At 39.1% G+C, this 17508-nt stretch overlaps 1 protein-coding gene across 34 annotated transcripts in view; it reads left to right on the forward strand.

Moving 5' to 3' along the window:
• RAD51B (RAD51 paralog B) overlaps positions 1-17508 on the forward strand; it is a 404685-nt gene that overhangs the window by 179785 nt on the left and 207392 nt on the right. For all 34 annotated transcript variants that reach the window (XR_010364581.1, XR_010364582.1, XR_010364584.1 and 31 more), the window contains one exon: positions 9220-9316. Coding sequence is in view for 24 of the 34 variants with exons in the window: in XM_064424266.1 (XP_064280336.1) it covers positions 9220-9316 (97 nt within the window). In the remaining 10 variants the exon portion in view is untranslated. The remainder of the gene's footprint in view (positions 1-9219; positions 9317-17508) is intronic.

The raw sequence follows: 17508 nt of genomic DNA on the forward strand, positions 1-17508 counted from the left end.
TGATGGGTTTGTCAAAACATCAAAATGAAATAAAAATGCTGGTATACTAATTACCAACATGAAATGGGCCGTGAGCCCTAAGCAGACCTTGTTAGGAGTATTCATTAGTTTAGTAATGAATAATAGACACTTCTCCAATTACTTCATGTTGCCATTGAGTTGTTAAGAAAAAAGCTAAGTATAGACAGGTATTAAAAAACCTAATTAAGATAAAGCCCAAATATGGAAAGAATTATAAATATATAATTTTCTGAGTACAAACGACATAGTTTAAGGTGTTCTAGAGTGCTTTGGGGAGTATGACCCTTTCCAACTTTTAACTCTGCTCTTAAAATCAGGGTTTAGGAATGGTAGTAAACATTTGTGGTACCTTTAGTCAGTTTGTTCAGTGTCTGTGCATCTGTCTCTACAATAGGGCCAACAATACATTTATTTCACCAGCAGGTAGAGAGATTTAATGCCAACGAATTTGTGTAGGTCTAGGTAAACTTTAAGTGCTGGATGAAGGAGGGTAGATGCATGGCAGAAGGTCTGAACACAGCAAGTGAAAGAGCCTTCAGTCTGTTTTCATCTGTCAATGACAAGTGCCAATAAATTTAACTAGGTTTTTAATAGGGAAAAAAAGTGAGCATAAATTTTTACTTCCTTGCAGTCTTATGAAAGTGTAGGAGATGTCTCTCCTCTCAGTCAAGAGCATGCCAGTGCAGAACTGAAATTCTGTATGACTTTGCTGGTGTTCCATTCTTCCCTGTCCTTCAAAACAAAACATTCAACCAACCAAAAGCACTGTGGCAGAGAACATCAGAGTCTAAGAGTGAACTTTGAGTTTGTAATTTTATTTTATTTATTCTGTTACAAGACAATTTGGCATTTCTCAGCAAACTCCCTTTTAAGCAGTGGTGCTCGCTGCTTTGAGTGAAGCAGGTTTTGGCTGTAAAACTTGCCTGTGGATTACAGCGATTTCCTGAGAGGTACTTTGTGTTTCCTCAGCCAGTGTCAGAGCAGTCTTACTGTGGCCCATCTCTAGCTACACACACAAGAAAGCTCAATTCAGAAAGCCATCATTAAGCAGGGGCTGGAGAAGAGGTGGAGGAGAGGAAGATCTGCTGGAAACTGAACAGGGAGCTCTGGGCCCCTGCCAGGCCATGAAGGCGGGTGGCCATCCCTCTTGGGGGATGCACATCTCTGCAAACAGGTCTGTGCAGGCTGCTGGATGTGAAGGCCTTGCAGGCACACAAACCCTTCTCCTGGGCAGCATGGCACAAGGGTGCTGTGGTGGGGATTTTGAAGGTTACGTTTATGTTGGCTGCATTCCTTGTTCACAGAGTAGGAAAGGCTAAAGACCTCAGGCTGTTGCTGGGTGGTAGCTATTTCAACTTGAAGGCTTGTAGCTGCCTAAGAACAGCATGCTTTTGTTTTGCTTTGTTTCTTTTTCTTTTTTTTTTTTCTGGTGGGAGTTTTAATTCATTGTGATGCTTTTTAAGCAGCTGGCAGAGACGTGAATAGACACTTCTTCAAAAGGCTTATGGCACAGAATTGCATAACTTTGTACTTTTCCTATGCAAAGCTAATAAATTCGATGTAAATACAGTGACTAGTGTCTGAAGAATACCTTGTCTTCTTCCATGAAATCCAATAACTATAAAACCACCTCTGCTTCTATGAGGGGTGAAAGAGGAGAAGTTTGAGTAGTGATACCTTAGCAAAACAAGAGCTGCAAGTTCTCTCTCTCCTAAGAGCTCTAATAAGGTTGCAGCTAGCCAACAGTGTCCTGATCAACAAGTCTCTAATCTTTTAAAAGGTGTTAGTGAGCATTCCAGAGAATTGTGCTTTTTTGTTTCTGTGCTGTTAAATTGCTTTTATTTTTTTCCCCTCTGGATTCTGATTACAATAGGTGCAATTGAAATTCCTCTGAGGCAAGGCCAGCACTTGTTGGAGTATACATTGCATATGGGATTAGGAAGTGGTTCTCAATAGACTTCCAGTGGTTTATGTGTATATATCTGTTATTCAGGGAATTATGCCAAATTCTGGTCATATTGGTTGAGATGTGAATTCTAACAGCTCTTGGCTTTGCCTTCAGTCAGGGTAGCTGCTATGCTGTGTCTGAAAATATCAGCCTGCTTCCTTCCAGTCTATGTCTCACTGTTACCAGCCTGTTCCTCTGTCGTGTTATGGGCAAGATGGCTGTAATGGGTACTTTGTCTTTCAGCTGATTTGGGTTAGCAACAGCTGATAAATGTGGGCATTTGTGTATTGGTCATGCCTGCAGCGAAGCAGCTTTGTGCTACAACCATTTTAGTAAAACATGTAAAGATATTTTTGAGTATCTTAGTTAGGCCTTGATTAAACACCAGAAGTGGTGTTTGACTTCGGATATGGAAATTCCATGTATTAGAAATTTTTTTTACTTGTGATGTCTGGGCTTTGTAGCGTATTTGACATTATTTACATTGTTCGCCACAGAAACCTGAGCTTCTGGGGCTGGTGGCTGCTCAGCTTAGGAATACAGGACACCTAGTGGGATAAGTGTTGGGTGGGGTGGTGATTTACTTGGATTTGAGATGATAAACTGTTGGGTGTTTTCTTTTGTATTTGGTTTATTTGAGCCAAAATAGTTTGCGTTTTCTAAGAATGAAGATATGTATATATATTTAATCTGTTGTCAATATAGTAGTTGTGATATAAATATGTTTAATTTGGTCCAGGAGCCCAGAGCTGTCGGACTGTCTAGAGGTTTTTGTCACTAAAAGCCAGTCTCGTGTGAGGTGAGGCCCTGTGGAGCAGTGACTGGCTTCAAGTGCTGCTGTAGCTGTGGGCACTTGACATTCTCCCTTGAAAACTTGGTGCTTCCAAAACTTGTCTTTTGGTTAGGAGCTCTTGGTATTGCATTCAGACCTTTCTTTTTTGCTGTTTGTAACTCCATGATTTCACCAAAAATGCTCAGTTTTAAGCACATTTTATTCCTTGTGAATATTAAGTAGAAGTTTTGCTGAGGTCTTGAACAACTTTTGTGTCAAATGTTGTGTCACTGATGCTGAAGAAAATCTCCCCAAAGAAACAGAAGTTGAAGAAAAAGCTAATTCATTGTGTAGCTTAGATGAATGCCACAAATACCCTGTTACTGTCACAGATAGTGATTATTTTGGATTCTTCCTTGAGCAGACTGATGCCAGTCTTGATTTAACAGGTTTTCAAGGAGAAGGCTGTTGCTCTCACAGCTGTTTGAAGCATGATTTTTCACCCTATTTTTCTCACTGTTCCCTTTTGCTGTTTTCAGGCTTGCTGCCAGCCCCATCTGACTTTGTGGTATTGCTTGGTGCACTGTCCTCTGTTGTTTTGAGCCATTACTTGAATACCTCATGAAAAGCTCTGTTCTTCAGGGAAAGGAGAGAGGTGCCTTCTCAGGGATGGGAAGGAAGATTGGCTGGGGATCAGTAAAACTTCCTTCCCTCCTCCTCCAGCATGCAGGGTCATCATCCCAGCCCCACTGACTTGTCACTTGTGCCTGGTGCTCTCTAGTGACGTTTCTTGGGCACAGTGGAAACCACAAAATTCATGGGCTAATAAGGGTGGAGTACTGTGGGATTATTGCAAGTGTTCTTGTGCTTGCTCTCCCAGCTCAATAGGAAGCCTTTAATAAGAATTTTCCTAATTAATGTTGCATGCAAAATGGGGATTTCTGCTTCACTCTTTTAACAAACAGCCGTTTCATGAAATAGTGTGGGTTTTTGCCTTTTGGTACATTCCAGAAGACTTTCTACCTTTGCTGGTTACTGATTGATAGTTCCGTGCTGAACTCCCTTTAATTTTGCAATAAACTAACAAGGAGGCTGAGACCACAAGTTTACAGAAAGCAGCTTATTTACTCAACTGGATTTACAAGGATGACAAAGTCAGGTTTTGTAATTTCAGTGTGGTCTAGGATGGGCAGGAGGAGTACTTGAAAAATTGTACTGTATAAATAACCAAACAAAAAATAGTTTGCTTATTCTTCTGTGTGAAGTTCTTAGGCCAACTCTCTCCCAGGACCTGCAGGGATTTTCTGAATATGCAGGAACTTTCCTATTCCCAATAAATGAGGGTGTTGTGAGTTTAGGAACAATAAATAAGTTTTTTTAACTTTTCTAATATGCTTCCAAAAAAACTAGCATCTGCGGAAATCACATCAGTGGAAGGTGACTGTTTTCACAACAACATATAAAGATTTTATTGGGATAGTAACACTGTTGTTGACTTTTAGATTAAATCTTAGTAGTAACAATGATCTATGTGGAAACTGAATCTGTTTTCCTTGAGAAATCCTTGTGTCCATTTTTTCCCAGGTATTATAAAAAGTGAGAAAGTAATCAGAGGAGGAAGTTGTGGTGTTTTTCTAACATGTCAAAAATTAGGAAGTTGAGAAAGTGTTCCCACTGTCTAATTGTGTTTGTCTCTGGGTTTTCTAATTCTTCTTGCTGTCATAACATTTCTAATGGTTAGATGGGGTTATTTTACAACCTGAGGTAGCTATGCTGCAGTAAAATTTGAAGTAAAAGATTTGGAAATTGTGTGTTCCATCATTTGTGTGGTGTTTTAAGTAGTAGACTTTTTCCCAGAAAGGATTTTGAAATCTGAATTGGAGTTAATTTCCCAAAGAGTTGGTAATTCTGTCAGAATTGGAAAGCTGAGGACTGTAAATTTTCACTTGTTAAATAGCTCTCTTAACCAATGGCAAAGGAGTAGGCTGAAAGTTAAAGGCAGTGAAGGCAGTGGTCTGTTGAACTCCATGGGAGGCTGCATTGAGGCATGTTTCTAGTGTTACTGAGCTGTCTAGCTGACTCTTTTCCCTCTTTTAGGAGTGGAGTGTTTTTCATTCAGGCACAGTTGCTGACTGAAGAAGCTTGCACCCTTTGTTCATCAGGAAGTAGGAATAGAAAAGCAATAACAAAGCTTCTTTACTTGTTGCACATGTTGGGGGACAGTTGTGTGTGGAGAGGTATGATGGCTTTATGTGAGTCTTAGTGGCAGTGAAAATATTTTGTTCCATTAGTTGATGTTGGAAATAGGAGCTCCTCTTAAAATACTGGTTGTTTTTTAAATGCAATATATTTTAAAGTACTGTGTATTTCAGTATGATAACATCAAAATACCGTATTAAAATATTCTCACCACTGAGTGTTCTGCTGGAAGTTAATAAACATATGACTGGCTTTGAACTTCTTGAAAGGAAGCTGTGCTTGGCTGGTAAACTGTCCAGTATTTGTCCAAAGGAACCCCCAACAGAGGCTAATTTTCCTTACCCACTTTGCTTGAGGACCTGGCATGCCTCCTGTGCTAAACAGGTTAAATTAATGGCAGATCTACAATGAAGAGTTGAAGTGCTATTGCTAGTTCAGTGTACTCTCTAGTAAGTCTGCTTGGACTGACAGCCCAGCTTGTTTCCAAGCACTGTTTAGCAGGTAGTTTCTCTCAAGTGTGACACCCATCAGACCGACCCAGACTTTCTTTTTGAGTGGTTTGTAAGAAACAGCATAATAAACATCAAAACCAGCATGATAGGCTGAGCACACGTGTATGAAGCAATGTGTGAGACTCAGCTGATGCTGTCCATGCACAAATATGATTCCTCACCAGGAAGTCACAGAGCTGTTTGGCATCAGATCTCCTTTGTCTGCCGGATGTTCTCTCCATATCACCCACAAGTTTAACCATTCCCTCAGACACCTATTTGCAGCTCTCTGAATACATCAAGTCATTTCAAAGGATGGCAGAATGGAATATAAGCATTTCTTTCAAATGCATGAAGGAGACTTTGGGGAAAAATGAATATATTTTTAAATGTGCCACTGGAGTCATGTGATACCAGTACTCAGGGCTTCAAGTTGAACGCCTGTAAAGACTTGTGACTGCTGAAAATGTATGGTCTCGTTAAAATTGCACTTTTCACTGCCCAAAGTTTTACTCGTGGAGAAGTAAAACTTGGCACTTTGCAGTAAGGGCATAAGGGTTGAAGTTTTGAAGACAGATGTATCTGTTCTGAGGAGTTTGCTGAATCTGGGTGCCTTTTTTTCCCATAACTGCAGCAAAGGAGCAGCTCTTTTCTTTTGTTAGTGACCCACAGCGTGTTTGAGTTAGTGAGAGTTTGGAGTACTCTGCACACTCAAAGTGAGCTTCAGACTGTATCATGGGAGCTGCACAAAGATATGTGAACATACATACATACATACATATATATATATATATATATGATAATAGGAATACCTGTACCCGACAAAAGAATTTTATAGTAAGTGGGGCTGCAGAAGTGTGACAGGGAATTTGATGCCAAATTTAGTGCTTAACTAACAGCTTTGTCTTGTGGCTGAATTCATCTTATGGGAGAACTGCATCCACGTTGGTTCTGCAGGCTTGGAGAAATGGGGAATAATTTTCAATTAATTCCAAAATAAGCATTCTGTATATGCATATCGTTTCATCTCAGAGGAAGTGTACTTATTCAAGATAGTATTTAGATATGTATTTAAGCAAATGTGTAACTGTCAGTGAAGTCATAGGACTCAGAATATGCTTAATTTCCATCCTCAGAGCAAGTTGGAGAGGAACATTTACTTGGGTAAGACTCTGCTTTTTTAAACTGATTTTTTTGAACAGTATGGGAGTGAATTTAGGATATTAGTATTGAATAGTTACTGAAGGATACATCAGAAATTGAAATCTAGATTCAGAGGCATAGCTTGGCTTAAATATAAAAGGTGAAGAAGACTTTCAGTCCTACAGCTAACAGTGCTGTGAAGTTCCTGGTTAAGGAGGATTCTGGAAGATTATTAAAAAAAGCAGTTGCATTATTCTTCTTGTTCATTTTTCTTTTGTTATTTATTTTTTTTTAAAGCCTTCAAAGTTAGTTTTCTTTGAAGGAAAGCAATATGAAATATAGTGTGCTTAGGTATTTTTTCTATTAAAAACATTCCTTAATCATGGTAACATTTCTTTAAAATGTGGCGCATAAATAATAAAATACGTGATGGCACAGCACAAAGATTATCTTGGCACGAGTCTGCGGTGACTGAATCACTTAGAGAGCTTGATACTTGTTAATAATGTGATCATTGCAAAGTGTGCCAATGAAAACTTCATACCTCACCAGTACGTGTGAGTATAAGTTTGTTAGTGTGTTCTGTTTCAGCACATTTTCTAGTACTGGATACTCTGAATTTGTGAGTCTGTGGCTTTTGTGACACAGTGGAAGCAAAGTGAGAATGGTTTCAAGAAGGAAAAGTCTCACATCTTTTCTTACCCTAATGACTCTTGACTGCCTACTCCTTTAATTTGCCTTGAACTGGTTTTGATGCCCATCCTATCCTAAGGATGAACTAGCTCACTAAAATGGAAGACCAGTATCCTAGCAAGAAGAAAGGGAAAAGTGATTTATTTTTTTTTCTTTATTAATAAATTGAATTCTCCTACCCTGTAATCTTATGAACTAGTCAGCCATCAGTGGCAGCAAGGAGTTGTGTGTACCAGACCCTTTGCTGTCTGCTTTTGGGTGCTTATAGGTGCACATAGCAACTCTGGGGGAAACAGCAGCAGGGTGTAACGTGTTTCTTGTGCGATTGGTGTTAGCAGTATTGCAAGCTGTACCTTAGCCAAGGTGTATGACCAAGCAAGGCTGTTATCTACTGTGTCCATGTTCACTGCAGTCATCATAAATGCCCAGTCCCAAAAGCTGCATCCTGTGGTTATGCTGTGCAGAGCGATCACAGCTAGCTCAAGTTTGTTCAGAACTTTGCAGTCAGTAGCAGATGAGCATGAGGGGCACCACTATGGAGTTCTGAAGGTCTTGAACTCCTGTTGAGTAAGTGAAGATTTGACTTAGGCACTTCTCAGTTTAGTCCTGTTGATACAGTCCATACAGCTCTCGGGCACCATCATGCCTCTTTGCAGCACTGAGCTGGGTGGGCTGCCATGAGCAGGGAGGTAGAGTCTTGTAAAGGTCATGTACTGCATCACCCTGCTGGCACCTCATGTCTGCTGCCTGAAGGAGACACAATGCCCTGCAGCACCACTGCTGGGGTCACAACTTGTTGGTCTGAAACAGCTTGTGTGGGGTCTCAAAACGGGAAAAGAGAGGGGAGAGAGTGTCATATCTTACTGCTGGAAGTGTTAGAAAGCAGGAAGAAGCCATGATCAGAGGGAGGGACAAGTAGTGGAGGGAATGGCAGAGAAATTCCTCTTCTTTTAGCAATGGTAATCTCTTCATTTATTCCAGTAAATTCCAGTGAAACTGCATTCAACCAAGTATTGTGTAGGATTCCTTTCTCCCTTGTCAAATACAGCTGAAGACAGGCCATTAATTTGAAAGAGAGTTTGTTTGGAGTGTGTCTGCTCTCAGTGCAAGTAGAAGAATCATTTTGGTTCTTTAAAAAAAATTTTTTTGAAGTTTATGTCAGTCAGCAAAGTGGAGACCAACTGTTAATGCAGAAAGTGCAGCTGTTTAGAGATCCAAAGCATTGCAAGATAACTGTGGCTATAGCTATGCTCTTCTCTCCGTGGTGTTTGCTCTGTTTGCTTAATGTTTTCTGTTACTAAAAACCAGTCTGTGTTCAGAGGTGCAAGAAATTGTTCATCTCTTGTAGGCATGACTATTGCTCATGCTGTCAGAGGAGAGCACTGTGGGTATTATAGTTATGTTTATCAGCATCTTGTGATCCTGAAAAACACTAAAAAATCCCCTTTTGTAAAGATAGCCCTGTAACATTTAGTGCTTTTGTGCTTCAGATCAGTGGGGGTGTACCCCTACCACACCTTTCTCCAGAGCAGTGTGCTTCAGCCAAAGGAACAAAGTGTGTCAATTGTGTGGAAATTACTTGGAAAATAATTTCCTATTTGCCTGTGAAGAAAATGGTGGGTTTTTGTAAGAAGCATCAAAGTGTTCATGGAATATGAGCAAAAGATGAAGCTCTTTAAAGCAGTAGTTTCATTTAAGGTGCCTGTATGTATCAGCATACCTTTGTTCAGTATTTCATCTTTTAAACAATATCCCTTTTCCTCCACTTCTTGTAATTGACTCTTTCAGTTTCTGCAGGTAGTTCAAAATATTCTGAGTGTTGAATTTGCTCAAGATCAGAATAGAGTGTCATCTCAATGCTATGCCTGGAGGATTCCAGTCCTGGGCTTCTCTCTGCCTTCCAGTAGCTACAAAAATTCATTTCCCATCCCCCTGTCCTTGTCTGTTTGCAGGTTATCTTGACGAATCAGATTACCACAGCGCTGAGCAGTGGCCCCGGGGTCCAGGCAGACCTGGTGTCTCCAGCTGATGATTTGTCCCTGTCTGAAGGTAAGAAATCCCTTCCATCAGAACTGAAACTCTACACGGCCACAAATCCACACTGTAACTTGCAGTCTTGTGTTGAAATACAGGGGGCTGAGAGAGTCAATTTATCAAGTCTAACCTAACACAGTCTTGAAACAAAATTATTTTCCAGTTTCTCTGAAAATCCATTTATAATTAAAAAGAAAGTATGTGAAGTTGCTAAAAGGATCAGACACTTACTAAAGGCTGGGAATGTATTTTTGAGCCATGTCAGTTTCTCAGCATTGTACTGTCACTCACGTACATTTAAAGCATTATTTTTTCAGTCTTCTAAAGCTGCTTCAAGGGGAAATACACAGGCTACTCTACAAATTTCATCTTATCTAATGGCTATCATAGATTCCAAGGAGAAACAACTGCTCACAAAGGAAGGAAAAGCAGATCCTCTGTCCTGTTCCTTGAATTATGCTTGTTTGGTTTTCAAATATAGTGCCTCAGACTGCATCTCTCTGTTTTGTGACTATAATAATGGGATTTTTGTGATGCCATATATTACTTTACACCTTTGTGCTTCTGTTTTCTGTGCAGAATTAGAAAAAAACACTTTTTTTGAGTAATAGTGAGGACTTAGTGTGCTAAGAAGAAAAGATAATTCTGAATCAAGGTTTACAAAGTAATATAATAATTCTGGTTTTCTCCACTTGCAAAGAATAGTCAGAGTACCCTCGTGAGGGGCAAATGCAGAGAAATGTGTTATTTAGTGTTCAGTTCATGCACAGACCCAAATGTATGATGCTCAGCAATGCTCATCTTTCCTGCAAAGGCTTGATAATTGCATGTAGACTTTCCACTTTGCATTACATGGGTATTTTCCCTCTTTGTCTCCTTGCTGCACTTTCTGGTGATTTTGATCAGCTTCTCTGTGTTCTGGTTGATCACATACAATTGTCTCAAGCTTGTCTGACTTTACAGAAGTACAGCTTAGTGGCAAAAATAACTGGGCAGTGGTTAAAACTGATGTTATTTCTGCAATTCAGTGGACAAGGGAAAGAGGTTGAATGTAGATTTAAACAAAATGTCAGGGAGTAGCAAGTAACTTCAGTGCAAAGCTTAACACTGATTAATATGTTTACTTCATAATTTTGTCAATAGGAGTCTGGCAAAGCCTGGCTCATTAAATAATTTTGGAATTGAGCTTGTGGCTTTTATTGGTTCCACCCATTGCCAAAGTATTTCTGAAGTACATGGCTCAAATACTACTCCCTACCTCTGGCAGAAACATTTGAAATTTGGTAACTAGATTTGGAAGATATGGGCATAATTTTTCAATTTTATAATTTCCTTCTTGGCACAAAGTTGTTGTGCGTTGTCTTATTACATTGTCTTGATCACAGTGCCTCTCCTTGTGCTTTAGAATTGCTATGGATGAGCTTCCTCTGGAAAAAGGCACAGCTGATTCTGATGTGGGAGTAATGACAAAATATGTTTTCAGTAAAACATATTTTTGTCCTGTGGCTAAAATATTTGAAGATATTAAGAATTCTACTTAGGAAAAACACATGGAATAGTTGAAATGTTTCTGAATTTCCCAGCACATATGAAAGATTCTCAGTGCTGTGTACAAGCCGAAGTTCAAGAATATTCTAGAATCAGGGCTACTCCAGAGATGGCATAATGTTTTTTCTAGCAGTTACAGGTTTTTAATTAATCTATTTTGTTGCGCCTAAACTACCACGACTGTTTTTCACCTTTTAGCTTAAGAGTGAGTTAAAATGTATTGGTGCTCTGTTTTATTGCTCTCATTCCTTGTTTTTAATTAAGGTGAAGTAGCAAAATGCATCAGCATCACATTTTTTGAAAATGGAAACGTTTGATTTTGCCACAGGACAAGAACAGTACAGACAGCAGTGCAGGCTCCTTTGGAAATTCAAGTTTTATCAAGGGATGTAGGACTGATAAACTCCTTTCCTTCTCTCCCTTCCCTCCTTTCTTGACTAACATTGATATGGTATTTACTTACTGTGTTGTGTAATGGAAGAGCACAGTGCATCTCCACACTACAGGCTTTTCTCTCTGTCGTCCTGGATTTCCATTTTTTGTCTTGTAACCCCCGCTGTCTATCTGTGAGTAAATGTGGAATTTCAGGCTCATTCAACATTTGATTTCCATGTTTATCTTCCTATCAAAAGACACAGCTGTATTCAGTGTGTTTTGGTGGGTTCTTTTAACATGACAGTGTTGATCTGTCCTGAGAAAGTTCCCCCTTAATGTATTTGGGTGTTAGTGCTTGAACAGCCTGAAAGTGTCAATAAACTTCTTATAATCTTTTGTAGTTTCAGAATCTTAAATTAATTAGTCTTGTAGAGTGGGTATGATAGTAATAATACTTACTACTCTTTTATAGTTGTAGAATTTACTGGAAAGAGTAGTTAGGGGAGTAGCCCAAGTGCACAAAGTGTATATGTTGCAGAGTCAGGGATAAGAGGCCAGATTTGTGACTGGATTCTTACCTCATTGTTCCATGTCACTCATCACCAACTAAAGCTGAATTTGAACCAGTGACCTAGATGTGAAAGGACCCATAACACATTATTAGTCCTGTTCGCAACTCAGACTGCTTGGTTTGTATATGTCTAATATGTTGTTTTAATCCTATCTGAAATCAGAGTCCCTTCACTATAAATGGTTTGCTAAAAGGGTAATATTTCTTAGATAGAGGTAGAAATGAAAATTTTGAACTAAATGTGCTATTAGAAAGAAGTGGAATGTTATAGTGTCCTTTGTTTTTGCTTCTGATTGTGCTTGAGAATTGCTTGGGTTATGTGTTAGATTAGGCAAGGAACCAAGGAAGCTGTTCATCTGATGTGTGACAGAAAGTTAATCTGATGAACAAGCTGAAAGGACATTGTCAAGCTGTTTCAGGCTCAGAGTTTGTCTTCTGTAAAGCTGTAATCTGGTGCATGAAAACTTGTGTCCTAAAGTAAAAAAAAATACCTTAGATTTTTATGAGAACATTAATGGATTTAAAAAAGCAGTGCTGGCTGTAAAATCCCACCACTTATGTAGCAATATAAGAATTCATGAACTGTTTGTTAGTATTTCTTTCAGGAAATGGTTATGTCCAGCTAAATTCCCAGATCTGTGCATACTTTTGCTTCCGGATAGACAAAAAAAAGAGCATAGCTTGCCACAAATAAAGTGATGAATACAATACCAAAGTTTCTCTACTTATAGTCTGAGTCCTTGCATTCATTTGGCCTTTACATACTTGTCAGATTATTAACTGAAGGAGTTAGGACTAATAATCATTTCCTCTAGCTCCAAAATCCTCAGACTTGTGATGCTGTCACTTCTTCCCTAGGAACCAAACTCAGTTTTCACTTGTAACTTCACCATTTTTACATAGCCATCTCTCAAACTGTCATCAGAGAGGATAGTCTGGAGGATGATGGTGGACATTGCTATTTACCTTACATTCTTGCTTTGTAGAATAGCCTCTGTTTAGTTCTTCCAGTCAAAGACAATTTGGAGAAGCCTAAATTTATTTTACATTGCTGGGGTGGTCAGACAAGCCCAGGAGTACCTTAAGAACTAATGCTTTATCATTTAAATGTTAAAGAAATAGTTCTTACCCAATTAAAACAATATCTTATTTTTAAAAAAAGTTTAAGCTTCGTTAGGCTTCATGAGTAGTAGAAATATTTTGTGTGACTGTTAATGGGTTTTTTTAAACAAGTTATCTGTGCCTATGACTGTACTATTTTTGCTATTTCTGTGAAGGTCACATGACTAAATTTTATCTAATATAAGTCTTTAGAAACTAATTCTAAGCCTGTGTATTTTCGCACTAGGTGGACAAGGGAATTTGTGTTTCATTTGTGTGCTGCAAAGAGATAGGCTAAGGTGACCCACTTGAGGTCCCTTCTAGTCCACCAGTGCCTATGCTATTAATGTAGCTGCCAGCTGCAAGCTCTAACTTCCTCTAACAGACATCAAAGCCAAACTCCATCTTTCGTGGAAAAAATTCAGGGGCGTGTTGGTATGAACAAGAACAGTATCCTCCTCCCACCCTGCACAAAGTGTCAAGCAAAAAAAGAAATGCTCTCTTGATCTTCTTCAGTCTCAGCTGGTACTTCCAAATATTTGTTTGAAAAAGTCAGAATTATTCCGTGTTTAAAATTGTCTCTAAACTTGCACTAGATCTGGGGAGGTCAGTGTTCACTCTTCTGCCTTTTGTGTTCATCAAGTGGTTTGTCATAGCATTGTATATTTTTAGTGCACAGTGTGAGCAATGAGTTTAGTCTGACCTTTTCATCTTTGTTGCTCTGATCTTGAATTCTTTTAAGCTGTTGAGCAGAAGTAGGCTTTTGTGTTGTGGAGACTGGAGAGCACTAAGCTACCATAATATCTTCCACCCACAGGATTTTCCTACTTTCATTTAGGAGTGGAAGGTTTGAAGCTGGAATCTTCAGCTTCTCTTCCTTGCTTTGCCCTTGATCTCTTGACATATTGTGGTGAAATTGTTTTATTCTTCCAGCCTCAGTTTACAGTTTTAAAATTTGGGCCTTTATTTTTATTCTGTAACCTTTTTTCCCTTTAATATTTCAAGTATTATTATTTTCCTTAATAGTTTAATATTTCTATGGGGAAAATAATGATTTTACCTTCTTTTCACCTCAGTAAGATCAGTTCTGTAGTTTATTACTTCTCTCCCTTCAAATCTTCTTTTTTCAGTCCTGGTGCCAAATGGAGTGAAAAGACTGAAGGAATTATCAAGTGAACTGAGGAGCCCCCAGAGATCAGAGGCTGTTGCTCAGTTTAGATTTGTTTATTTGTTGATTTATGTATATACTTAATGCTTGGACTCACAGGTGATTTAATTAAAATAAAAAAGTATATTCGGTGAAGCATAAACATACCTGTTATACAGGAACCATGAGTTTATGAATCAAGTTGCTGTTAAACAAGTTTCTAAAACACTTAGTGTAGTTTTAAAGCTAATGCAGAATACTTCATGTCCCTGTGAAGTTCTCCAGAATGATAGGAATTTAAATGCATTGGAAAATATTAGAAAAGTTTGGCATGTTTTAGGCCTTTAGTATTTTAGCTGAATGCTCTGTAAATTAGGCCCTGTCTATGCATACTGAAGGGTAAATTTCCCAATTGAGACTAGTGTGTGTGTGTGTGTGAACCCTAAAAATTAAAGCACGTTTCTGTAAAGAGGGGACAGTACCAGTGTATGTAAATGCTTGAAGGGAGAGTACCAAGAGGATGCAGTCAGGCTTTCTTGGTGATGTCAAGCAGTAGGACAAGAGTTAATGGGCAAAAACAGGTTCACAGCAAGTTCCATGTGAACATGAGGAAGAACTTCTTTACTGTGTGAGTGAGCATGCATTGGAACAAATTGGCCAGAGATATTATGGAGTCTCCCTCACTGGAGGTATTTAAGAAGCATCTGGATGCAATCCTGTGCAATGTGCCCTAGCATGACCCTGCTTGAGCAGGGAGGTTGGACCAGATGAGCCACTGTGGTCGCTTCCAGCCCTCCCATTCTGTGATGCAGTTCTCTTCTTGGTTTATGGAGATCAGGAGGTGCTACAGTACAGCTTTTGCTGCATGATTTTGCTACAGTCTTGATGATACAGAGAAGCATAGTGAGATTTGCATCTGTGTTTGCTTTGATATAAATTACTATTCTCACCTGAAGGTTTGATCAGTATTTAGGGCTGACATCAGGAACCCTTCCGTGATGGGACAAGAGAGCTCAGTGAGCCACAGGATTTTGCCTTCAGATCTGAGCCCTGGGCATCTCTGACTTCAGTGGTAGAGTTGACATGGTTGCTTAAGTCACTGGTTCTAGTGCATGTGACCCCAGTAATGAAACAGCTGTAGTTGTTTCTTTTTAATTCTTTATTTTGCTGCTGGACTTGATGTCTCAGCTGCATTTTAAGAATCTGCTCCAGCAGAGACCCTGTAATCCTCTTCACCAGCTAACAATTCTGTGGGAAGCTTTTTATTCCTTCAGTCTGCTCTGTCTTTGAGTTACTTCTTCAATTTTCATAAAAAAGCATCGTTAGCTGTAGGTACTCTCAAAGGTGAGAAGGAGCTCATGTTCCTTAACCTGCTGGAAGTACAACATAGTACATCCACTTCAGGACAGGTAAACAGAGGGCATCAAAAAGAGAAGCAACTTTGATAAAACTCATTAATACATGTTGTAGAGAAAAATAAGCCTTCTTAAAATAGGATTTCATTCTTGTGTTTTCTCTATATTCACATTTCTTGTAACTCTGAGCTCTTAGTGGAGTCTGCACTCTTGTGCTTCAGTGGAAGAAAAAAAGCTCTTCTGGTTGTAGAGGGCAGCACAGGGCCTGAAAGGAATGATATTAACCATTAGGGGAAATGATACCCTGGCTGTTTCTGCAGGAGGCAGGGTTGTGGTGGTATGGAGCAGTTAGATTTCACAATAACAGTTGCCATGTTTGCCTGTGCTAATTTTGATGCTATATTTCACCAAGTGGGAAGTAATGACATAATAACATCCAGCCAAATTTTAACGGCTTTTTAATCAAAAGATAAATCTCTCAGTAAAGCAGTGTCACAGAGACTGTATGTGTCTATGGAGGTTCCAGCTTGAATGACATATGCATAATCACTTGATCTAGACTACAGAAAGGTTGAAAACTGTCAGCAGGAGCATTCAAAGACCCATATATCAGTTTAAGAGAATCTCCATTCCTCATATCCTACTTGCCACAATGAGAGCGTACGAAGTTTTACTGCTTTGTTGTGGTTTCTTTCTGAAGATGTGATGGGACTTAGAATTATTAATCAACTATTTGTAATCCAAAAACCCTTCAGGTACATTTTCTGGGAATCATTCATTTATGTAATGAGAAGCACAGTAACAGAAGTGATTATAGTCATAGCTAAGTGATTAGAAGTTGCTGCCTCTCAGCTGCTATATATCTTGCCTCCACTGAGAAAAAGTGAGCACATGCTACACCTTCCAGTGGAAAGCAGGTGGGTTTCCATGAATCCTGCTGCACACCTCAGCTTACTCCTGTGTTCCTGTAACTGCTTGAGAGCATGCACGGGTCACTGAACTTCAGTTGATGGCAGGTAGGTGTAAAGTACTGTAAGAATTTGCTGTTGGTCATTTCCTTACACCCTAAAAATGTTTCAAAGTAAGGTTAATTGATATTTCAGTGTGGGTGAATACAGAACTTTTTCTGTGGTCCTGCACATCAGTGGTTTAAATCAGAAACATGAGACCTGACTTGGTTCGAATTCCTTCTGCAGCCCTACACATTACACCTCAGTGTTGGTGGACCTTATCTTTCAAATTACATTGTTAAGAAATGAATTCAAGGGTAAGAAAGAGCAAAACACCACTTGCCCTTGTGCACAACGACCAATTAAATTCTGTCTTAACTCACTGTGGGTTATGCTTAAATCTGTACAGAAGTTGGGGACAAAATATTCAGCAATCTGTAGCATTCAGTCCCATTTCTTCTGGAGTTTTATAGTACCACCACTAGATCTTTCTTCTGATGGAGCTGGAAGGGACTAGAAGGATTTTGATACACAGAAAAACATCACTATGGGAATTACATTAGGCTTGTGGCATTACACAAAACATATGGCTCACCTGCAGAACTTGAAGCAGTTAAGAGTGACCTGAGGTGCAAATGCTATACCAAAAGGGAAGGCAAGGGTGAGGGAACAGAGAATAATTTTAGAGTCTCATGCCTATATTCTAGTTGCAGTTCCAGCTGGGTTTCCTCTGGGTTTACTGCAGGATGTTTGAAAAAAGTGGCTCCTTGTTAATCTCAGGCAGTTTCTATGATTGATGATTCCCCTTAATCGTAAAAAGAGCACATTGGTGTTTCTGCTTAATTTGTGTCTATTTCCTGCTTTATTATTGCAATAATAATTTATTGCCTTAAATTATGGAAGTTTATAACCTGTTAGCCTTTTTTGGAAGTTGAACTTGGGTGCTCTGTCATGTGAATGAACTTCTTCCCAGTGACAGTCTGCTCCTGAAACATTACATTGCAATGCAAACATTACACAACAATAAAAGACAGTATATGGTTGGTGCATTATTTCTTAATTAAAATAGAGAGCATGAGCAGATTTTGCATGCTTCACATGAACAAGATTCATATAGTCTGGACTCTACTAGTCTTCTCATAGTATCAGTTACACTAAAA

This window comes from Passer domesticus, chromosome 6 (genome assembly GCF_036417665.1).
Source record: "Passer domesticus isolate bPasDom1 chromosome 6, bPasDom1.hap1, whole genome shotgun sequence".
Classification (NCBI taxonomy): domain Eukaryota; kingdom Metazoa; phylum Chordata; class Aves; order Passeriformes; family Passeridae; genus Passer; species Passer domesticus.